Source organism: Lepus europaeus, chromosome 13 (assembly GCF_033115175.1).
Source record: "Lepus europaeus isolate LE1 chromosome 13, mLepTim1.pri, whole genome shotgun sequence".
Lineage (NCBI taxonomy): Eukaryota > Metazoa > Chordata > Mammalia > Lagomorpha > Leporidae > Lepus > Lepus europaeus.
Window position 1 is genome coordinate 97,019,229 of NC_084839.1, and position 25,021 is coordinate 97,044,249.

At 44.0% G+C, this 25,021-nt stretch overlaps 1 protein-coding gene and 1 long non-coding RNA gene across 3 annotated transcripts in view; one reads left to right on the forward strand and one right to left on the reverse strand.

The window, feature by feature from the left end:
- The window catches only part of LOC133772919 (uncharacterized), a 120,631-nt gene extending 105,089 nt beyond the window's left edge, over nucleotides 1-15,542 (reverse strand). For both annotated transcript variants that reach the window (XR_009867838.1, XR_009867837.1), the window contains exons 1-2: nucleotides 15,455-15,542; nucleotides 765-897 (exon numbers count right to left, since the gene is read on the reverse strand). This is a non-coding gene — a long non-coding RNA (uncharacterized LOC133772919). The remainder of the gene's footprint in view (nucleotides 1-764; nucleotides 898-15,454) is intronic.
- Nucleotides 15,543-15,684: 142 nt separating this feature from the next.
- GCC2 (GRIP and coiled-coil domain containing 2) overlaps nucleotides 15,685-25,021 on the forward strand; it is a 59,748-nt gene continuing 50,411 nt past the window's right edge. The window contains exons 1-4 of the mRNA XM_062210049.1: nucleotides 15,685-15,758; nucleotides 15,979-16,035; nucleotides 16,965-17,049; nucleotides 20,872-20,939. Of these exons, the coding sequence (XP_062066033.1) occupies nucleotides 15,753-15,758; nucleotides 15,979-16,035; nucleotides 16,965-17,049; nucleotides 20,872-20,939 (216 nt within the window). The 5' untranslated portion in view covers nucleotides 15,685-15,752. The remainder of the gene's footprint in view (nucleotides 15,759-15,978; nucleotides 16,036-16,964; nucleotides 17,050-20,871; nucleotides 20,940-25,021) is intronic.

Consider the following 25,021-nt stretch of genomic DNA (forward strand, 5'->3'; position numbering starts at 1 on the left):
CAGCTGCTAGCCTCAAGCCTGCTTTCACCCGACTCCCTCCCGGGGTCTGTGTGGTGACTGCACACCTCTTGCCCCCACCACGCTGCTCCTCTCAGAAACGAATCCACTGCAACATTGTTGAGAAATCAACTGCAACAGTTTCTATCTTGTATTCTTCATTCTATCAGTATTTTGAGATCCGACACACAACGACCACATCTTTAGATGAGATGGAGTGCCTGATGTTATCTGAATGAGTTTACCAGAAGACTACCAAATCAAAGCAACAGATAGGGACTTCTGCACGCTGGAGTGTGGATTGGGACAGAGGACACCATGCCTGGCTCTCCAACGTCCCCGTCTTGTCTCCGTGGGCCTCTAAATCTGCTCAGCAAACCGGGGCCCCCAGGCCAAACCACCCTCACTCCACTTGCTTTTGTAAAGGAAGTTTTATTGGAACACAGTCAAGTCATTTAGGTTTGGTCTCAGGCTCTCGAGTAGTCGTGACAGAGACCATGTAGCCTAAAATGCCTAAAATATTTATCTAGCGCTTTTCAGAAACAGCTTGGCTTTCTAGAGCAGAAAAGAAGGAGTCTTCATTCCTAATGCCTAGGATGGGGAGAGTGGGGTCAGGGTGAGCCAGCAACGCTTCCGGGGTGATACTCCACAACTCCTTAACTATGGATCCTGGATCTTCCAAACAGCCTGGAAAGAGTCTCCTGTGCAGATCATTCTCCTCTCCTTTCCTCCAGCTAATGACCCTGTGCGACAGTGCATGTACTCACCGCCCCGTGTTCCTGCTAGGGCCCTGCCATCCACATGGGAGACGCGAATGGAGTTCCATGCTCTTGACTTCAGCCTGGTCCAGCCCTGATCATTGTAGCCATTTGAGGAGTGAACCAGCAGATAGAAGATATCCTATAGATAGGATGAAGTATTAAAGGGATCATATAAATAAGAGCAAATGTTTAGTTATAATAATAAATAGAATTAAAAAGGAGCGAATGTTCCAACATGGGAAGCAGTCCATGCAGAAAACTCATAGATTGACAAACACTCTAAACAGCACTCTAATCTCAGAATCAGCCCTTAAGGCATTCTGGTCTGGCTGAAAAGCCCATGAGAGCATTTCAGGCATGGAAAGTCAAGACACTGTGGCAAAAATAATAATGATGATAATAATAATTATCCTATACAATGGAATGAAGTAGCCATCAAAGAAGGATGAACTTTTCTCTGTAGGGAAGAGATAACTTCTACTTTGCTTATGTCCTTATCTAAATGCTGACCAAGATTGTGGCTTCAAAAGGGTTCCATTGCCTTGGCAGCTCATGTCAAGAATCTCAGGTGCTCACTGACATCATACATAAGAGTGTTAATTGTTAAATTAACAACAGGAGGCCGGAGCCGTGGCTTAACAGGCTAATCCTCCGCCTTGCAGCGCCGGCACACTGGGTTCTAGTCCCGGTTGGGGTGCCAGATTCTATCCCGGTTGCCCCTCTTCCAGGCCAGCTCTCTGCTATGGCCCGGGAAGGCAATGGAGGATGGCCCAAGTCCTTGGGCCCTGCACCCGCATGGGAGACCAGGAGAAGCACCTGGCTCCTGGCTTCGGATCAGTGAGATGCGCCGGCCACAGCAGCCATTGGAGGGTGAACCAACAGCAAAAAGGAAGACCTTTCTCTCTGTCTCTCTCTCTCTCTCACTATCCACTCTGCCTGTAAAAAAAAAGAAAAAGAAAAAAGAAAAAGAAAAATTAACAACAGGAGTCACTGTGCACTTATTTCCCATGCAGGACCTCTGTCCTCAATGAGTTGTATTATGAGAATTAACCGTAAAACTTATTCTCAGTTTGTGTGTGTGTGTGTGTGTGTGTACAAATTGTTGAAATCTTTACTTAATAGAGAGTTGGCCTTCTATGTATAAAGTTAATTGAAAATGAATTTTAATGGAGAATGGGACTGGGAATGGAGAGGGAGGAGAAGATAGGGTGGGAGTGGGGGTGGGAGGGTGGGTATGGTGGAAAGAATCACTATATTCCTAAAGTTGTACTTACGATATTTGTACTCATTAAATAAAAGGTTTCTTTGTGGGAAAAAGCAGCATTACAAAAAAAAGCTATGTATAGCTTTCAAAAAATTTTGCACCAAAATAAACTTATCCATATATTGGATTTTTCCATGAACTTTTTGTATCTTCATGCTAATTTTATTCTTGATCACATAAAACTATTTGTATATCCCAGTGGCATCTCAAATTCAGCTCATTCAAAACTGAATCTATCATCTTCCCACATTCAATATGTTTGTCTGTTTTCTTATTTTATCTTAGCCCACCAGCAGCCAAGGCCAGATGTCCCCTCATTCCACATATATATCACCAGCACACTTATACCTTCAATACTTCTGAAACCTGAAACCCTCCTGCTTGCTTCCATTCCCACTAAGTCAGACATCTATTTGTTCTTTCTTTTTCCTAATAGAGTCCAGTTCTGTTTTCTACCTCTTCCCTGCAGCCCAGGTACCTCATGGGGAGGAGACAACTCAACTCTGGCTCCAGGAGTTAGCCTGAATGGCCAAGGATAGGCACATTCACCTGGGTAGTAGTCAGTTTAGGAACCTACATGAAATATACTTCAGCCAATAAGAGCCAAGAAGAGGCCTACAGAGAATTCTGGCTTGTAGAACATTTCTTACTCTCCTGGGAATCCTCTCACTTTCTTTGGATATTTCATGAACAGAATATAAAACTTGGACCTACTGCAGCAATTTTGCTGGCAAATCCTAAGAATCAAATAATAACAAGAAAGGCTATGCTGGAGATGTTCTTTTGTTTGTTTGTTTTGCCTATCCTGATGATAAACAGAACTCTGTTCTAGATAGAAACCTAAATATTCATCTACAAGAGATCAAACTCAGCAAGCTATATAAGTGATAGGATATCAACCTGAACAAACTCATTCAACTGAAGAATAAACATCTCACAAGAGAAGTTCAACAAGTTCAACAAGAAACTTAAGAGAGAAAAATAATTAAACTGGATTACCCTGAGTTTACTGGGTAATCAAACCAACGGTCTTTCAGCATGTGACTTTCAAAATATGTAAAATGATATTTACTTTACAATACAATTTCAGAAGCAGAACAAGAATGAATTTTTTTTTCTCATGCTCAGACTTCCATTGTGAATAAATGGGTCAATGACACCATCATGCACCTGCCTAAGGCTTATATAATACATAAGCTCATCCTTATACAAGAATGTGGTGGCTTGTGCAGAACAGCTAAAACCAGAATAACAGGTTCGTGTGTGAGCCAGGTGTCCAGATCTGGACAAAGGGAAAATCACTTAGGATATATTTTTATTTAGATTAGGACAAGTCCTGGACCAAAATGTTGAAGACACTTGAGGTACTTGGACAAGTGCCCTGGAATCAGAAGAGACAGAATTTGGAATGTTATATTTAGAAGTCCAAATAAAATCAACAGTGGCTGATTCTAAAGCCAGTCTTGCTATCAGTTCTGTGTATCTAGGATTACCTACCAGGCATGGAGTCTTTGAACCATCATGCCTCTAGAACTGTATTAATTATTGACTTCTCGAAGACTATTCATTCAGCCTATGCTGATATAATCACATGGACACAAGAAATGAGAAAGGCAAATACAGAATGGTGTGTAGTGAGGGCTGACTTCCTTTAATTTTCTTTTCTTTTTTTTTTCCGATATCAGCCATTGATTGTGTTGATGGTCCCTGTGTGTGAGGACTCATTTTTTTCTCGCAGCTTTTAAGATCATCTTTGTCTTTCTTTTTTTAAAAAATATAATTTTTGGCCAGCGCCATGGCTCAATAGGCTAATCTTCCACCTGCGGCACCAGCACACCAGGTTCTAGTCCCAGTTGGGGCACCGGATTCTGTCCCAGTTGCCTCTCTTCCAGTCCAGCTCCATGCTGTGGCCCGGGAGTGCAGTGGAGGATGGTCCAAGTGCTTGGGCCCTACACCCGCATGGGAGACCAGGAGAAGCACCTGGCTCCTGGCTTCAGATCAACGCGGTACGCCGGCCGCAGCGCGCCAGCCGCGGCGGCCATTGGAGGGTGAACCAACGGTAAAGGAAGACCTTTCTCCCTGTCTTTCTCTCTCACTGTCCACTCTGCCTGTCAAAAAAAAAAAAAAAAACAAATAGATATATATAATTTTTATATGAGAGGTAGAGTTACAGAGAGGAGAAACAGAGAGAAAGGTTCTGCACCCATTAGTTCACTCTACAAATGACCACAATGGCTGGAGCTGAGCCAGTCTGAAGCCAGGAATCAGGAGCTTCTTCTGGGTCTCCCATATGGGTGCAGGGGCCCAAGCACTTGGGCCATCTTCCACTGCTTTCCCAGGCCACAGAGAGCTGGATTGGAAGAGGGGCAGCTGGGACACAAATCGTCACCCATATGGGATGCCAGGCCACAGCACTAGCTCTGCCAACTTCCTTTTATAACATCCTGGATATACTGTATGCATCCTTCACGTGGTTGGATTTAACTACACACATGCAATCATGCAAACGAGACACTCCCAGATTCTTCTAGTGGTCTGAACGTGGTGAAGGGCATGAAATAGCTACCAACCATCTAGAAGTCAGTCAGCAATTCCCACTCAGGAACAGTATCTCTTCTTTAAAGTTCTCCATCCCCAAAAGAAAAAAATAAAGTTTGCATTATTTATACCATATTGTTTTTAACCATTAGAACAGATTCTTTGAAAAAAAAAAATTGAGGGGGCCAGCGCTGTGGCATAGCAGGTTAAGCCACCGCCTACAGCACTGGAATTACACATGGGCACTGGTCCGAGTCATGGCTGTGCCACTTCTCATCTAGCTTCCTGCTAATGTGCCTGGGAAAGCAGTGGAAGATGGCCCAAGTGCTTGGGCCTCTGAACCCATATGGGAGACCCGGAAGAAGCTCTTGGCCCCTGGCTTCAGTTTGGCCCAGGCTGGCTGTTTGTGGCCGTTTGGGGAGTGAACCAGTGGATGGAAGATCTCTCTGTGTCTCTTCTTCTCTCTCTGTAACTCTGCCTTTCAAATAAAATAAATAAATCTTTTAAAAGAAAAAAATTTTTGCCTATTGATTTTTTAAATAATGTAATTTTAGATATGATGAATCACAATAATTACCAGAGTCCCTGTTGGGAATAAAGCACATGCAATGGACAAATATTTACTGAGAAGCTATTATGTACAATATTGTATGGGGCTACCCCAGGTGTGAAGCAACATCAGACCGATAAGGTCCTTTCCTTCAAGTCTCAAGTGCCATCTACCTGGAGAAGTTCTTGATCTTATCACAAATCACTATGATTAAGAAGTAAAATCAGGGCTGGCGCCGTGGTGCGCTAGGTTAATCCTCCACCTGCAGCACCGGCGTCTCATACAGGTACCGGTTCTAGTCCCAGCTGCTCCTTTTCTGATCCAGCTCTCTGCTGTGGCTTGGGAAGGCAGTAAAGGATGGCCCAAGTGCTTGGGCCCCTGCACCCGTGTGGGAGACCAGGAAAAAGCTCCTGCTCCTGGCTTCGGATCAGCGCAGCTCCCGCTGTTGCGGCCATCTGAGGAGTGAACCAACAGAGGGAAGACCTCTCTCTCTCTCTCTCTTTCTCTCTCTCTCCCTCTCCCTCTCCCTCTCCCTCTCTCCCTCTCTCCCTTTCTCTCACTGTCTGTAACTCTACCTCTCAAATAAATAAAGTCTTTTTAAAAAAAGAAGTAAAACCAAGATTTTTAAGAATATGTAAGAACTTAACATGAATACAGATTGTTTTATACTAAAATTACATGTTTAGAATCAGCACAATACATTTTCATACCCTAATAGGCTGTGATAAAATAGGCCTATAGTATTTTAAAGATCGAGTGGCAGGAGTGTACCTTAGTGGTTAATATACTGGTTAAGACATCCATATACGACATCCTCAATAGAGACAGACAACCTGTTTCACATCATCTTAACTCACTGTAGAACTACTTTCATTGAGTCTCATCAGCTATTTGTGAGAGGAATGTTGTGGATGGTACTGTGTACCCCTTTACACTGGATTTCATGAGGATCCATACAAAAAATACTTTTTAGATCTTAATACCAAGATAAGCTAACCCATTTCTGAGTAACAGATTTAAAAACAAAACATAAAAAATTATTTATTTATTTATTTGAAATATCAGAGTTCCAGAGAGAGACAGAGATCTTCCATCTGCTAGTTCACTCCCCAGCTGGCCACAATGGCCAGGGCTGAGCCAGGCTGAAGCCAGGAGCCAGGAGCTTCAACTAGGATGGAGGCAGGGGCCCAAGCACTTGGGCCATCTTCTGCTGCTTTTCCCAGGCCATTAGCAGGGAGCTGGATTGGAAGTGCAGCAACCAGGACACAAACCAGTGCCTATATGGGATGGTACCATTGCGGGCAGAAGCTTTTCCTGCTATGCCACAACACTGACCCCACTGGTTTGTTTCTAATTAATGTATTCTCTGATTGGCACATATTTGTATATAAAATACATACCTATATTCCCTACTTTTGTATGAGTTTCCCATTGCTCCTGTAACAAAGCACCACAAATTTAGTGGCTTAAAACCACACATTCATTCTGATACAGTTCTGGGCTGCATTTAGCCAGAAGTCTACAGTCAAGGTGCAACTTCTGGAGGCTTCAGGGAGGTCTATTTCATCACTTTCCAGCTTCTAAAACTTGCCTGCGTTCCCTGGCTCATGCCCCCTCCTCCATCTTCCAAGACAACTTTATTTTCTCTCCTCTCTGATTTCTTCCCTCTTTCCCGTAGGGATCATGTGACTATTCCAGGACCACCCAGATAATCCAGGATCATCCCCCTATTTCAAGATCCTTAGCCTCATCTGCAAGGTTCTTTAGAATGTAGGTTTGGGGTTAAGATGTGTGTACCATTATTCTGTGTTCCACAACATGTGAGGACACATGAGAATACTTCAAAAAGTGCACTGAAAGATGGAATTAAAGGAAAAGTTTAACTTTGCTATTAAAAAAATTGAATTTCTTTGTCTCTCCTCTCTCTGTAATTCTTCCTTTCAAATAATTTTTTTTAATATTTAATAAAATGAAATGGGGCTGGCCTTATGGCATAGTGGTTTAAGGCACCACCTGCAATGCCAGCATCCCATACGGGTGCCAGCTGGTGTCCGGGCTGCTCCACTTCTGATCCAGCTCTCTGGGAAAAGTAGCAGAAGATAGCCCAAGTGTTTGGGCCCCTGCTACCCACATAGAAGACCCAGAAGAAGCTCCTGGCTTTTGCACAGCCCAGCCCCAGCCCTAGCTGTTGCAGCCATTTGGACACAGAAAATTCTCTCTCTTTCTCTTTCTCTCTCTCTCCTTCTACAACTCAGCCTTTCAAATAAATAAATATTTTTAAAAACTGAAAACCATGCAGTTTGTACAACGTATATTTTCCAAGATTTTTTTAAAGACCCTGTGCATACACATTTTTGCTGCTCAAGTTCTTCCTCTTCAAGGCTGAGCAGACCTAGAAGCAATGATACTCAGCAGCAAAGGGCACGCTGTCTCTACACACACCATTCTCCATGGAATAGAACCAGAGCTCCCGAGAGACGTGCGTGCTTGACTCCAAGTCCGGGGAAAGGAAAGCAGAAAGTTAGCCTTGAGCATCTTTTTGTGCTACAAAAGGAGAAAGGGGTCTAACAGTAACCAGAGTGTATTTAAAAAGAAACAAGGAACCAATTTGTAAGGTTTCCCACTGATCCAATCTGGTACACTTCCAACTTCAAAATAAATGGCGTTACTAGATAATGGAGTTACTAATAGCATTAATAATAGAATTAAAGGAAAGTCTATGAATCCATAGTATTACAAATAAATGAATAAATAAGTAACTAAATAATGGAGAAAGGGAAATTCCTTATTACAGTAAAATGACTAAAAAATGTAAGAGGTATAGTGGAATCAGAAACTTATCATGAGAGTAATAAGTGGTTAGGGCAGTAATTGTCAGAGAAATGCTAAAATTAGCAGATGACAGCTTAATGAGACACAGGATATTCACATAGTTTCAAAGCAGCTACTATAATATACTCACTAATTACAAAGGGGGAAAATAGTGACTATAGTGAAGAAATCTGGCAAACACTGTCTTAACCAAATGGTCAAGGTCATCCTCACCATTAAGGTGACATACCAACACACCACACACTTCAGGATATGACACGGCATGGCTTCACCGGCAAAGCTGCATAACCTGCAAACCTAAACTGAAGGGAATCCTATAAAATTACCAGCCTATAATCTCCAAATACGTCAATGTCATGAAAGACAGTGAAGTGTTACTAGGCCGGCGCTATGGCATAGTAGGCTAAGCTTTCGTCTGCAGTGCTGGCATCCCAAATGGGTGCCAGATTGAGTCCTAGCTGCTCCACTTCCTATCTAGCTTTCTACTACGGCCTGGAAAAGCAGTAGAAGATGGCCCAAGTCTTTGGTCCTCTGCACCAGCATGGGAGACCCAGAAGCAGCTCCTGGCTCCTAGCTTCAGATTGGCCCAGCTCCAGCTGTTACAGCCATTTGGGGAGTGAATCAGTGGGTGGAAGACCTCTCTCTCTCTCTCTCTCTATCTCTATCTCTCTATCTCTGTAACTCTACCTCTCAAATAAAATCTTTTTTTTTTTTTTTTTTTTTTTTTTTTTTGGACAGGCAGAGTGGATAGTGAGAGAGAGAGACAGAGAGAAAGGTCTTCCTTTTTGCTGTTGGTTCACCCTCCAATGGCCGCTACGGCCGGCGCATCGCCCTGATCCGAAGCCAGGAGCCAGGTGCTTCTCCTGGTCTCCCATGCGGGTGCAGGGCCCAAGGACTTGGGCCATCCTCCACTGCCTTCCCGGGCCATAGCAGAGAGCTGGCCTGGAAGAGGGGCAACCGGGATAGAATCCGGCACCCCAACCAGGACCAGAACCCAGTGTGCCGGCACCGCAAGGTGGAAGATTAGCCTGTTGAGCCACGGTGCCAGCCAAATAAAATCTTTTTAAAAAAAAAAAAAAAGTGGGTTGTTTCAGATATAAAGAAATTAAAGCTAACAACTAAATACATTCATGAGACCCTGGAGCAAAAATTGTTCTTCTCTTCCTTTATCTATAAAGGAAATTGATAGGAGACTGGAATTTCAACAAGGTTTATACATAATAACAATACCAACATTGATTTTCTGATTTTTGATGATTGCATTTTGATTACATAATGTCCTGTCATGAGGAAATGCACAGATTGTTTAAGGATAAAGAACATGTGTTTGCAACCTACTCTCAATGGCTTAGAAAAATTTTACATAGTCACATAAAGCATGATAAAGCACATGCAGCAAATGGTTAATACGAGGGAAAGCTATACAGACTTTCTTTACTATTTTTGCAGCTTTTCTCTTAAATCTGAAGGACTAAGTAAAACTGTGAATTATGGCAAATGATGGAGTAGGAAGAATATCGTTTCCTCTGTGTCCACCAGCATCTTGCCTGGGGGCCTGCCTCTGCCAGCCTCTCCTGTGCCCCAACCAAGCAGAGGTCATCAGTGCTGTTCTTGGGCTCCACCAACGCCAGGCCTCCCATTTCCCCAGAGACGTCATTTTCCTCCATCTTTTAGGCTTAGTTGGTTACAGGTGCCCTTTGGAGATGATAACTGCTATGGACTGAGTTATGGCCCCTCACCCCTCAACTTCACATGTTCAAGTCTTCACTCCCAGTGCCTTGTTGGGAAACAGGGTCTTTACTCAGGTAACCACGTTAAAATGAGGTCATTCAGAAGGATCCTGACGCACCATAACCAGGTTCTTACACAAAGGAGGAAATGGCCACAGAGACATGCCTAGGACAAAGGCAGTGTGACGAGACACAGGGAACACAGCCATCTCCAAGCCCAGGAGGGGGGCCGGGAACAGTCTCCCCCACAGCCTCTGAAGAAACCCACCCTGCCAACTGACACGTTTGGACTTCCAGCCTCCAGAACTGTGAGAAGCCACTTCTCAGTCATTCAAGCCACCCAGTCTTCAGGACTTTGGTATAGAAGTCCCAGTGAACTAGTGAAATAATCACATAATCTGACACTGTAAATACACAGACACTAATCCTGACTTACTAGTGGAAAGTAGAATCCACCAGTACAGACACTTAATATTTGTTTAAAAGCCAGAGTTACAGAGAGAGGGAGAGACAGAGAGAAAAAGGTCTTCTACCCCCTGGTTCACTCCCCAAATGGCCACAATGGTGGGAGCCGGGATGATCCAAAGCCAGGAGCCAGGAGCTCCCTAAGGGTCCCCCACTGCAAGTGCAGGGCCCCAAGGACTTGGGCCATCTTCTACTGCTTTCCCAAACCATAGCAGAGAGCTGGATCAGAAGTAGAGCTGCCAGGACATGAACTGGTGCCCTTGTGGGATGCCAGTGCTGCAGGCAGAGGCTTAGCCCACTACACCACAGCCCTGAGAGTTTTTCTTTAAAAGGAACAACAGCAGAGGCCATCATATGGTCGAGGACATTATGCCTGCCTCCAACATCCCAGGAAATAAATGACACACAGAAAGGAGAGTGGCAGTGAGGACGAGCTGGGGGAGTGGGGGCAGGGAGAAGCTGGCAGTCCTGACACGGGGAGTATCTGGACCCTCTTGTACCTGGGAACTCTGTGGAAGTGCGGTTCTGCCTGCCACTGTAGCACATGGACAACTTTACTCAACCCCGGTGCCACAGAGGACTGGGGCAGGAGAAGAGCAACAGAAAGGAAATAAGGCTCCTTTTGGCTTCAAGTGTAAGACAGAGTGCCCTGAGAACACTAACTCCTCTGTACCTAGGCATAGAGCTGCACTCCTGGAATATTACTGAGAACTTTCACAGCTCAGAATGAGCGCAGACTCTAGTTAACCCGCCATTCTACTACCTAAACAGGAATCTCCCATAGATTTCTCTTAAGTCAAGAAATTATTTTGTATTAGCATTAGAGCATTAGAGTGAAGTCATTTGGCTCATTAAAAATAATGTAGATTTGGGATACATACATGTGAAAGTTCATGGATAAATAGAATTAAAAATGAGTTTGTTACAAACATTTTTTGATAAAAAAATTTTTTCAGAACACATGTAAAATGTGTATTACAAAAAAATCAATGCATGGATTTCAAAAAATTTTGCAACAAAATAAACTCATGCTTTTAGTTAGATTTTTCCATGAACTTTTGGAAGTACATTTGTTCTTAACCACAAAACCCAGCAAATCTCACTCCTAGGTATTTACCTTGGAGAAGTAAAAACTTACATTCACACAGAAGTCACACAGGGGCCGGCATAGTGGGTAAAGCTGCCTCCTACAACACCAGCACCCCATATGGACACCGGTTCAAGTCCTGGCTGCTCCACTTCTGATCTAGCTCCCTCCTTACTAAAGTGCCTGGTAAAGCAGTGGAGGACGGCACAAGTACTTGGGTCCCTGCAACCCACATGGGAAACCTGGCGAAAGCTCCTGGCTCCTGATTTCAGACCCACCCATCTCTGGCCTTTGCAGGCCATTTAGGAAGTGAACCAATGGATGGAAGATCTCTCTCCCTCTCTGTAATGCTGCCTTTCAAATAACTAAATTTTTTTAAAGCCATATATTAATGTTCATAATCACCCAGAACTGGAAACAAATCCAAAATTCTGTAATTGATACATGGAAACAAGTTGTGATACATCTCATTATGAATATTACACAGAAATAAATTATGGATAAAAGCAACAACTTGGATGAATCTCAAAGGCATCATGGTGCATGAAAGAAGCCAGTCTGCAAAGGTCTCATACTTCGTTTCCCTTTATAAGATACCTGTGGAAGGACAAAACCACAGTGATGAAGAATAGAGAGTGGCTGCCAGGGAATAGGGATGAAATGTTAATGTGAGTGCAATGGAGTAGCGTGGGAGAATCCAGGAGACAACAGAACTTTCCTATAGCATGGTTATGCTGATGATTCTTACATGTGTTAATAGTCAAAGAAATGCATGTGAAAAGCAAAGTCTATTCTACTACATATTAATTGAAAAATAAAAGGTAGGGAGGACTATATAAAAATGTTAATTTTATAAAAAGTCAAGAAAGGCTATAGAAATGTTTCAGATTAAAGGAATCTGAAAAGATGTGACAAGTAAACGCAATTTTTGTAAGATTTATTTATTTATTTGAGAGGCAGAGTTAGAGAGAGAGCAAGAGAGAGACAGAGAGACAGAGAAAGAGATCTTCCATTCACTGGTTCACTCCCCAAATGGCCACATGGCCAGGGCTGGGCCAAGCAGAAGCCAGGAGCCAGAAGCTTCATCTGGGTCTCCCATGTGGGTGCAGGGGTCCAAGCACTTGAACCATCTTCCACTGTTTTCCTAGGTTCATTAGCAGGGAGCCGGATCAGAAGTGTAGCAGCCAGGACTCAAATTGTTGCACACATGGGATGCCAGCACTGCTGGCAACAGCTTTACCCCCTATACCACATCACTGGCCCTAAACGTCAATTCTTGATCCTGGAGTAAATCCCCATGGAAGGAGAAAAACGTTCTAATTTTCCATTGATAGAACAAATATCCTTGTCAGTTCTAGTCTTATCCAAAACCTGGAAAACACCGACAAGTAGTCTTAAGTTCTCTTACTTTGATTGTTTTCCACATCAATTCATGAATGCCATTAAATATGCATGGAGTACCTGCGATGTAAAAGGCAACGTACTTCATGTAGCTAGAGTAGCAGAAATTCCTCTGTTGCTCAAAGGCTGCTCATAGTCTTGAAGTTTTCCAACACTATCTGCCAAACCATTTATCCACTCTTCTTTGATAGTACTTGCTGCCATGAATACATTAAAAATTTTGGTTGTGGGGCCAGCACTGTGGCATAGCAGGTAAAGCTGCCACCTGCAGTGCCAGCATCCCACATAGGTACAGGTTTGAGTCCCAGCTGCTCCACTTCTGATCCAGCTCTCTCCTGGGAAAGCAGTAGAAGATGGCACAAGGACCCACGTGGGAGACCCAGAGGAGGATCCAGGCTCCTGGCTTTGGATCGGCCAGATCCAGCCGTTGCAGCCATTTGGGGGGTGAACCAGCAGATGGAAGACTCTCTCTCTCTCTCTTATTCTCTCTCTCTCTCCCTCTCCTTCTGCCTCTGCCTCTCTGTAACTCTGCTTTTCAAAGGGATAAAAATAGAGAAGAAAGAAGTCAAACTACCCCTATTTGCTGATGACATGATTCTATACATAGGGAACCCAAAAGACTCCACAGAGAAACTATTGGAACTCATAAAAGAGTTTGGAAAAGTAGCAGGATATAAAATCAACACACAAAACAATAGCCTTTCTATACACAGACAATGCCATAGTTGAGAAAGACCTTCTAAGATCAATCCCATTCACAATAGCTACAAAAAATTTAAGTACCTTAGAATAAACTTAACCACAGACATCAAAGATTTCTATGATGAAAATTATAAAACATTAGAGAAAGAAATAGAAGACATTAAAAAGTGGAAAAATCTTTCACATTAACTGCAAAATATCCATACTACTAAAAGCAATTTATAGATTCAATGCAATCCTAATCAAAATACCAATAACATTCTTCTCAAATACAGAAAAAAATGATCCTAAAATTCATATGGAAATACAAGAGACCCCAAATAGCAAAATCAGTCTTAAACAATAAAAACAAAGCTGGAGGCATTATAATACCAGACCTCAAGACATACCACAGGGAAGTTATAACCAAAACAACCTGGTACTGGCACAAAAACAGACATGTAGACCAATGCAACAGAATACAAACTCCAGAAATTAATCCACATCTACAATCAACTTATCTTTGACCAAGGAACAAAAGCAACTCCTGGATATCTGCATGCAGAAGCATGAAACAAGACCCCTACCTTACACCTTACACAAAAATCCACTCAAAATGTTCAAAGACCTAAATCTACAACATGATACTATCAAATTATTGGAGAACACTGGGGGAACCCTACAAGACATTGGCATAGGGAAAGACCTCTGGAAAAGACCGCAGAAGCACAGGCAATCAAAGCCAAAATTAACAAATGTTATTACATCAAACAGCAGCTTCTGTACTGCAAAAGAAACACTCAGCAAAGTGATGAGGCAACCTACAGAATGGGAGAAAATATTTGCAAACTATGAAGCTGACAAAGGATTAATTTCCAGATCTCTAAAGAGCTCAAGAAACTCAACCACCACAAAACAAACCACCTACTCAAGAAGTGGGCAAAGAACCTGAACATCGTTTTTCAAGAGAAGAAATTCAAATGGTCAACAGACACATGAAAAAATGCTCGGATCACTAGCCATCAGGGAAATGCAAATCATAACCACAATGAGACTTCACCTCACCCCCTTTAGAATGACCCTTATACAGAAATCAACAAATGACAAATGCTGGTGAGGATGTGGGGAGAAGTGTACCTCAATCCACTGTCGGTGGGAATGTAAACTGGTACAGCCACTGTGGAAGACATATGGAGATATCTCAGAAAGCTGAACAGAGAGACCTACCATATGACCCAGACACACCAATCCTGGGAATTTACCCAAAGGAAATGCAATCAACATATGAAAGAGTACTCTGTACCTTTGTGTTCATCTCAGCTCAATTCACAATAGCTAAGATACGGAATCAACCCAGATGTCCATCAACTGAGGACTAGAGAAAGAAATTATGGTACATATACACTATGGAATACTACACAATGTAAAAAAAATGAAGTGTTTTTCATTTGCAAGAAAATGGATGCAACTGGAAACCATTATACTTAGTGAAATAAGCCAGTCAGAAAAAGACAAATATCATATGTTCTCTTTGATCAGTGGTATCTAATATAGAACCTAAAATGTAATCTGTAGGAGTGAAATTTACACTTTGAGATGCCTTGATGTTGAACAGTCCTTGCCTTGACCGTTGAGGAACAATATTTTTTTTGTCCTTGGTTGGTTTTGTTTCTTGCTTCATACTGATCAGTGAACTCTCTGCTTAGCGTAGGGTCAATTTTATGAGTATAAAATTTAACTGAAAAGTTGATCTCTGTAGAGGATGGGAGTGGGAGGGGAAGCAGGAGGGGAGAGGGGTGGTAGTGTGGGTAGGGGTAGGGAAGAATCACTATGTTCCCAAATCTGTATGTATTAAATGCATGAAGTTGTAGTCCTTAAACAAAATTTTTTTTTAAAAAAAGTGTTAGGGAGGCCACCATAATGACCTTTCTCTATTCTTTGACCCTTGCCTTACCTCAAAATTATTAACTACTGTTTATCTAACACACACTGTACGCTGTCTTTTCACATCCTTTTGGCCATTTCAAATGACAAGAAATTGAGTAATATACGGGTGCTTCAAAAAGTTCGTGGAAAATGGTGCTAAAGGTCGTTTATTGTGATGCAAAAAAGTTTGAACGCCACGCATAGGTCTTTCTTAACACTCACTTTCCATTAAGTTTTTGACGACCCCTCAGCATGCACAGGTCTCCAAACGTTGCGTGAAACACCGTCAGTCTCCGCGCCCCGGGCGCGCCCGACTCTGCCGCCAGCACGTCCAGGCGGAAGCGGAAGCGGAAGCGCCGCCGGTGGTAGCCATGGCGACGCGGGTGGGCGGTGCCGCGCGGAGAGCGCGACCTTTGACTCCCAGCCGAGCGTACGTCAGCGGCGCCGGCCGACGGAAGCGCGGCGGCGGCCGAGGTGCTGCTGGGTTACGGGGCCGCGGGCAGCCGGCGGGCGGCGGACGATGGAGGTAACACAGCCCGGGGGTGCTGGCGCCGAGCCTTCCGCGCGGGGACTGGAACCCCGGCGTGGGCCGCCGCCCCCAGCCCCTCGCGGTCACCTGCCCGTCCCCGGGAGCCCTTGTCACCGACGGTCTGCCGTCCGCTGCGTTCCCGGGGGGGCTTCTGCTCGTTGGGGGTGGGCGCGCCCCGTGCGGGGACCGAGTTGTGACACCTGGGCTTCGTTCGCAGGACCCTGCGCAGGATGGCACGGCCGCACCCAGCACCCCCGGGACCGGGAAGTCGAAGGTGCAGAGCGGGGTGGTGGACTGCAGAGCCGCGGCGAGCGTCCGGGGGCGGCTGCGGAAGGGGGCTCGGTTTTAATGGCGAGGCAGCCACGTATTTCTTGGCCTGGGGTTCGTGGTGTGGGACGACTTGACGTTTCGTCCGCTTCCTGATCCTGGTTAGCGCTGCTGAGAGTTGCTGCAGTTGTTCAAACATCGCACGGAGCAGTATAATCTGTGCACTCGGGACCGAGGAAGGAACCCAGGGCCTGTTCCCTGGGCCCGCCTCCCACTGCAAAGGGAACTGAACTGGGCAGTGTTTATGGCCCCAGTGTTTAACAGTCGATGATTTGCAAAGATAGGGGTTTATTGCTAGGATTTATTGGTTGTGGATCAAGTTTCAGACGCTTACCTATGCACGCACTTTGTTTAAGCCTCTTGGTCCCCACTTACAGATGAGAAAACTGAGCTCACTAAGGTTAAGTAGTTTTCAAAAATGGTAAAGCTTAATTTTTCAGTTGTAAGTAACCGGATGCATCTTGTTGCTGTAGTTATACTCAAATTTTCTCGTGGCTCAAAACTTCCTAAAGTGTTCAATGGAAGTATTTTCATGGCTTTCAGGATTCTTGGGTAGCATGAGTTCTAAGCCGGTAATTTTACGGTTAAATCAGAGTTTAGCATCAATCTAGAATAGCACGGTTCATAAGAGGGTACGTGTTATTTTTTGCCTTTCACAGTAGTTGTGTAACTAATTTTTATGTTTTTAGTAGATGCATGGTAATAACTATTGAGTTGAAGCTGCATTTACTTTTTTAGCCCTTGGAACCAAGTGTGGTATTTGGTTGGCATAAAGATCTGCATTCAGTAGAATGTTTTAAGCAGGCTTTGTCTTTATCTTGTGGTGTGCTGGAAACGTGAGTTGTAATGAGTTGGTAACATGACTGCATCTTTCAGCTGGAAACGCTGCCCAAGGAAGATCTCATCAAGTTTGCCAAGAAGCAGATGATGCTAATACAGAAAGCTAAATCAAGGTGTACAGGTATTGGGTTGAAAATACTGATCTTGACCACAGTCTCATTGGATAACAGTTTAAAATGGTAGATTTTTAGTAGTACCTTAGCACGTTTTTGTTTTCTAGAGACTCCAAATACATCTTAGACACTGGAGACTAATTTTTTTTTATTATTATTATCTCACATTCCTAAACTGAAGCCTTGCCTGTTAAAGTCAGGCAAGAGGATTAAAACTATGTTTGTTGAGTATTTGTTTCCTTCATGGGGATTCTGTAGTCTTCTGAGTAGAGTATAAAGTAAACTACTCTGGAGGAGTCCGTTGAAATATTAAGAGACACGAAGTTATAAGCCAGAGACATAAAAAGGATCCTAATGTGATTTTTAAAAATTTCCATTCCTGGAAATTTGAGGTTTATTTATTTGCCACAGTTTGTTAATTCCTATTCAGTTTCCTTTTCTTTTTATTTCAAAAGGAAGAAAAGAAAATGTTCATGACTTCTTTTGGTATATTTGGGTGAACTCTTGAATTTCTGAGACTTAACAACTGTTAACTGCTCAGCCTAAAAACCCAAAACTGATTTTCTGTTAGGAGAAGTCAAATTACGTTTTGGGACATTGGATCAGCTTGTGATCAAGAGTAATTTATCTGGAAGAGGCGGGTGTGTGGCCAGGCAGAACAAGCCCTCCATCAGGATGCCCATATCCTGTATTGTAGAGTCAGCACTGACTACCATGCTTCTGATGCAGCTTCCTGCTAATGTGCCTGGGAGGGCAGCAGATGCTGGCCTCCCTGTAACTCTGCCTTCCAAATAAATAAACCTTTTTTAAGAAGATTCATTTACAAGGCAGAGTTACACACAGAGAGAGGGGGGAAGCAGAGAGAGAGAGAGGTCAGTCTTCCATCTGCTGGTTCACTCCCCAGATGGCTGCAACGGCTGGAGCTGAGCCAATCTGAAGTCAGGAGCCAGGAGCTTCTTCTAGATCTCCCTCATGGGTACAGGGCCCCAAGGACTTGGGCCATCTTCTACTGCTTTCGCAGGCACATTCGCAGGGAGCTGGATTGGATCAGCCAGGACTCTAACTGGCACCCATATGGGATGCTGGCACTGTAGGCGGAGGCCTAACCTACTTTGGAAATAGGTTCTGGTTTCCAGGTCTGTACATGTGTTAATGAAATATTCAGATGCAGGGGCCAGTGTTGTGGTGAAAGCAGGTTAAGCCACTGCCTGAGATTCTGGTTCCAGTCCCAGCTGCTCCATTTCTGATCCAGCTCCCTTCTAATTTGCCTGGGAAAGCAGCAGAAATTAGCCAAGTACTTGGGCTCTTGCCATCCACACGTTAAGTCAGGATAGAATTTCAGGCCCTGGTGTCAACCGCACTGGCCATTGTAGCCATTTGGGGAGTGAACCAGCTAATGGAAGATCAGAGTCTGCTCTCCCTCTCCCTCCCCCCTCCCTCCCCCCCCATTCCCCTCTTCCCTTTTTCCCCCTTTCTCCCTTCTCTCTCTCTTTCTCCCCTTTCTCCCTCTCTCTCTTTCTACCTGTAGCTCTGTTTTTCAAATAAATAAATCTTTTTTAAAAAAGAAATATTCAAGGGCTGGTGAAGTGGTAAAGCTGCTGCTTACAACGCCAGCATCCTGTATGGGCACTGGTTTGTGTCTTGGCTGCTCTGCTCCACTTCTAGTCCAATGCCTTGTTTAATTGCCTGGGAAAAGCAGCAAAAGATGGCCCAAGTGTTTGGGCCCCTGCCACCCATGTGGAAGACCTGGATGAAGCTCCTGACTCCTGACTTCTGCCTGGCTCGTCTGCCTGGCTCAGCACTAGCCGTTGAGGCCATCTGGGGATTGAACCCATGGATGGAAGATCTTCTCTTCTCTCTTCTGTCTTCTCTCTTCTCTCTCTCTTCTCTTCTCTTCTCTTCTCTTTCTCCCTCCCTCTCTCTCTCTGTGTGTGTGTGTATATATATAAAGCTCTGACTTTGAAAATAAACAAATCTTTTTTTTTTTTTTGACAGGCAGAGTGGACAGTGAGAGAGAGAGACAGAGAGAAAGGTCTTCCTTTTCCGTTGGTTCACCCCCCAATGGCCGCCACAGCCAGCATGCTGCGTCCGGCGCACCGTGCTGATCGGAATCCAGAAGCCAGGTGCTTCTTCTGGTCTCACATGCGGGTGCAGGGTCCAAGCACTTGGGCCATCCTCCACTGCACTCCCGGGCCACAGCATAGAGCTGGCCTGGAAGAGGAGCAACTGGACAGAATCCGGTGCCCCGACTGGGACTAGAACCCGGGGTGCCAGCGCCGCAGGCAGAGGATTAGCCTAGTGAGCCGTGGCGCCGGCCAAAAATAAACAAATCTTAAACAAAAGAAAAGATATTCAGGTTAGCATTTATACTTCAAGGGATGGGGATGGGGAGCAGGTGTTTGGTGCAGCCATTAGGTTGCTGCTTGGAGCACCCACATCCCACTTTGGAGTTGCTGACTGAGTCCTGGCTCTGCTTCCAGTCTAACGTCATGGCTGATGTGCATTCTGGGAGACAGTAGATGAGTCTGTCTTGCTCTTCAGATTGGGTCCCTGCCACCCATGTGAGAGACCTGGATTGGGTTCTGGGCTCCTAGATTCAACCTGGCCCAGTCCCAGCTGTTGTGGACAATTAGGGGGTAAACCAGTGGATGGAAGACCCTGCCTTTCAAGTAAAAGTGAAGATTAATAATAGAGCTGAGTGTCTGGCTCAGTGGTTAAGAGGCACTGTATCCCATGTTGGAGTGCCTGATTCTAGTAAGCTCTGATTCTCATTCAGCTTCTACTAACATGTATCCGGGGAAGCAGCAATGATGGCTCAAGTATTGTGAGTCCTTGCTACCCACATGGCAGACCCGGATGGAGTTTTGGGCTCCTGGCTTTGACCTTGTCCAGCTGCAGCTGTTATAGGCATTTGGGGAGTGAACCAGCTAATGGAAGATCTTGATTTCCCTATCCCTCTCCCTCCCCCTCTCCCTCTCCCTCTGTCCCTCTTCCTCCCTCCCTCCCTCCCTCTCCCTCTTTCTCTCTCCCTCCCTCCCTCCCTTTCTCTCCACCTTGCCTGTGTGAAATAAATACTTTTTTTTTTTTTTGACAGGCAGAGTGGACAGTGAAAGAGAGACAGAGAGAAAGGTCTTCCTTTTGCCGTTGGTTCACTCTCCAATGGCCACCGCGGCCGGCGCACTGCAGCCGGTGCACCGCGCTGATCCAAAAGCAGGAGCCAGGTGCTTCTCCTGGTCTCCCATGCGGGTGCAGGGCCTAAGCACTTGGGCCATCCTCCACTGCACTCCCAGGCCACAGCAAAGAGCTGGCCTGGAAGAGGGGCAACCAGGACAGAATCCAGCGCCCCGACCGGGACTAGAACCCGGTGTGCCGGCACCGCAAGGCGGAGGATTAGCCTGTTGAGCCACAGTGCCGGCAAATACTTCTTATATATACACACTCCATACAGAGCTAGGTGTTCCTTTAAGATTACATAGTCATGTTTACAGCTGAATTAATATGTCTGGGATTTCCTTCAACATTATTAGGGGGAAGGAGGGAGTACAGATTGGGGTGAAATTAAGTATATCATGGAATAATTGCTAAAACGGAATAATGAATTCATAGAGATTAATCATACTATTCTCTACTTTTCTATTTGAAGTTTTCCATAAAAAAAAGGAAAAGAAAAGGTAATATTATGTAGGTGAATGTAGCACTTTCTCAATGTCTCTGCTTCCTAAGTATATTCTGATTTATTGATGTGGGGCTTTTTTTAAGAATGTACTTACCAGTTTAGCCAGTAATTGCTGTCTTCATTTCTAAGCTGGCATCTTTTGTTTATTGTTTAGAATTGGAGAAAGAAGTTGAGGAACTCAAATCAAAACCTGTTGCTGGAGGAACTGATGACATTATTAAGGTAATAATTGTGAATATAGCTTTAATTTTTTTCAGCCTGCCAGAGGTTATCTGACTTTCTGTCCCTATTCTCCCATGTCTTCTCCAGCCTTGGTTAATTTTTTTTTTTTTTTTTTGACCTCTCTGGCTCACTACAAAAAGAGAGAGTTCATGCTATCTAGTTCTTTTCTGTCTGAAATGATCTCTCTGCTTCGCATGTGCTCTGTAATTATGGCTGAGTCTCTGTCTTGCTCTTCCCCAGCCCCCTCGGAAAACCTGGCTGTGGGCAGAACTTTGATGATCTCTCTTGATGATCTCTCTCTTCCTCCGCCTCTGTGTACACTCACACGCCCGCGTGCGTGGGAAATCTATAGATAGTTCCGTCCCTGAACTGCACTGACCCAGAACTTGCAGTTGTATTTCTAGCTGCCTGATGAGGGGGGAAATAAAGGTTCACATATTTCACTTCTCATTTCCTCCACCTCGGCATAACCAATCCGCTCTCCCGGTTGGGTCGGTATCTCCGGTGTTCACGGCTTTTGACTCCAGAGATGCTGTCACTTTCCCATTTTCTTTATCCGTGTGTCCGTCCCCAGAGACCATATGTTGCTTTAGGATGTCGCTGCACTGTATCCTCTTCCCGTGCATTGATGTGCCTCCTCTGCCTCTGAGCCTCCTGTCTCCCTGCAGTAATTTGGGCTGCTGGTTCTCTTCCTAGGCCTGCTGCACAGTGCTGGAACTGACTTTGGTGCTGATTCTGTGACCCCTACACCCCTTTCCTATGTTGAATTCCCATTTGCTGGGTCCCACGTCACTCACTTTCTGGGTTAACTAGCTCATTTTGGAAACTCACGACCTCTAGTTTCCTAAGGATGAACATGTTTATTATATATTAGGATTTTTTACTTTTTCTTTTTTCCTGCAGCTTATCTGTATCATTGCGTATCACTACTGACTACTGGAGAATCTGTTGTCTTATTGTTATTACAGTTCGGTCATGGACTAGACTATTAATGTCATGACCAGGTTTATGAAGTAGATTTCAGAGCTGTGAACTTGTCATAGGCATCTTTTCATAACTGTGCAAAAGATTCTCATAGGTACCTGAGTGGATTTGCATCAAAAATTACATGAAGGTTCAACTTTAGGAGGTCACGTCATACCACTTTATAAAGCATGTCAAATAATGTACACTCTGATCAGCCATGTGCAAGTAATCCTATAGATTCATATACTCTCAAGCCACTGAGTGTTTTCATATGTTATAATTTTTGTAAATCAAACAATTGTAAAATGTTAGGTCATTGTGGTCTTGATTGAAGTTACTGTTAGGTCCAGCAGTCATTTTTTAATGATAATCTTTCTTAATGAGTATCTTCCAGTTTGTGGCTTGTCTTTTCATTTCTTACATCTTTTTAAAAACAATATTTATTTATTTATTTGAGAGGCACAGGTAAAGAGAGCTACCATCTCCTAGTTCACTCCCTTCGTGCCTTTGATGGCTGGGGTTGGGCCAGTGCCAAAGCTGAGAGCCAGGAAGCCTAATCCAAGGTTCCTGTGTGGATGGGAACTGAATTACTTGAGCCGTCACCACTGCCTTGCAGGGTCTGCGTTAGCAAGAAGTTGGAGTCTCGAGGTGGACACAGGTATCAAATGCAGACAAATTGTTAGGGTATTCTGGCAGCCTAACTGCTAGGCCCCTACGTGTATCTTGAAACAAGGGGTCTTAATTTTTTATATGGTCAGACATTCTTTTTTTGAAAATAAAAAGGTTTACTTGTTTATTTTGAATTTCAGAGGGCGGGAAGATGGAGAGAGATCTTCCATCCACTGGTTCACTACCTAGATTGCCATAATGGCCAGCACTGGACCATGCAGAAGCCAGGAGCTTCATCTGGGTCTCCCACATGGGTGGCAAGGGCCCACACACTTGGGCCATCTTCTGCTGCTTTTCCCAGGCCATTAGTGGGGAGCTGGATTACAAGTGTGGAGCAGCCAGAACGTGCACTGGTTTCTGTGTGGGATGCTGGTGTCCTAGGCAGCGGCGTGACCCAGTATGCCACAATGCCAGCCCCTCTTTTTTTATTTTTTATTTTTTTATTTTTTTATTTTTTTTGACAGGCAGAGTGGACAGTGAGAGAGAGACAGAGAGAAAGGTCTTCCTTTTGCCGTTGGTTCACCCTCCAATGGCCGCCGCGGTAGGCGCGCTGCGGCCGGCGCACCACACTGTTCCAATGGCAGGAGCCAGGTGCTTATCCTGGTCTCCCATGGGGTGCAGAACCCAAGCACTTGGGCCATCCTCCACTGCACTCCCTGGCCACAGCAGAGAGCTGGCCTGGAAGAGGGGCAACCGGGACAGGATCGGTGCCCCGACCGGGACTAGAACCTGGTGTGCCGGCGCCGCAAGGCGTAGGATTAGCCTGTTGAGCCACGGCGCCAGCCCTATTTTTTTTTAAATCAGTGTTTTTACTTATATTTTTTTAAAGGAACCTTCCTCTAGCCTAATGTGGGGAGTATTAAAGATGTAGTTTTGATATTTGTGTTTAAATTTGGGTTAGTTTCCAGACTTCTCCTCTTCTTCCCGTTGGTTGTCTCTTTGCCAGTCCCATATTGTCCTCATTATTTTTCTTCAGCTTTTTGTTAGATCATACACCTGATAGAGTAAGTCCTCTGTCTATTGTCTGCAAAAGTGTCCTGTCTGGTTTTGAACTCTGGTGTATGCATTTGAAATCATGTTAGAGTCCATGAAAAAGCCTATTGGAACTGTTTGGGATTACAAGAAATCTGTAGTTTCCCTATGGAAGTTTTTCACACATCTTTTGGTAAAGTTGTTCTTAAACTCTTGGTAATTCTTTGATACCAAAATTATAAATAATAACTTCTTTATAATTATGTCTCTCATTATTTTCTACTGATACTGAAAATGGAACTTACTTAGCCCATTAATTTTCTATCTGCTTTATGAACTCTGACATGTTTCTAATTGAGATTGGTCTGGAGTTTTTATGTAAGCAGTCATATCATCTTTAGACAGTTTTTCTCTACCTTTCTTTCATGTATCTTTCTTACACTTTATTTCACTGGCTATGAAATTCGATATAGTGTTGATGGAGATAGAGGACTAATTTTTCTATTATGTTTGCATCTAGATTCGTGGTAAAATAAGGCTTTGCTTTTTCCTATCTGTGAAATACTTGGATGTTGGTTTCAAGTTAATCTGATTTTATAGAAGAACATAGGAATTACTCTTGCTTTTTGTCTGGACAAGTTGGTGTGGAATAGATATAATCTGTCCACTCTTCAAAAATTTGAGAGACTTCACCTGTAAAACCATCTGTTTCCTTTGGTGGACTGTTTTTAACTGCTAGTTTGATTTTTTTTAAGTTGATACAGTATTATGCCTTCTAACTTCTCTTGAGTGATTAAAGCTGTATTTTTCTAGAAATTTTTGTTCACTTTTTTTTTTTTTAAGATTTATTTTATTTATTGGAAAGGCAGAGAAAGAAAGAGAGATCTTCCATCTGCCGGTTCACTCCCCAGATGGCCACAACGGCCAGGGCTGGGACAGGCTGAAGCCAAGAGCTAGGAGCTTCTTCCAGGCCTTCCACATGATGTAGATGCAGAGACACCAGCACTTGGGCCATATTCCGCTGCTTTCCCAGGTGCATTAGCAGGGAGCAAGATCAGAAGTGAAGCAGCTGGGACTCAAACCAGCATCCATATGGGATGCCAGCGCTCAGCAGCTTTACCCACTATGCCACAAAACTGGCCCCTATCCATTTCATTTGTTTTCAATATTATAAATAATTGCTTCATATTTTCTCAACTAATCTCTGATCTATATAGAGACTTTTTTTGTTACTGTCATATCATGATTTCTAGCTTCTCTTGATTAGTATTGCCAGAGGTTGCATATTTTGTTCATTTTTTTCAACTAACTGACTTTTGACTTATTGATTGGTTTTCTATTTCATTAACTTCCTTTCCCATCCAATTTGTTCAAGATAATAAACCTGTCTTGGTTATTTCTTGCCTATTCTTCTGGTGACTCTGTCCCCATTATTGCCCAGTTCCCTAATTTTTTTTAATTGCAGAAGGTATCCT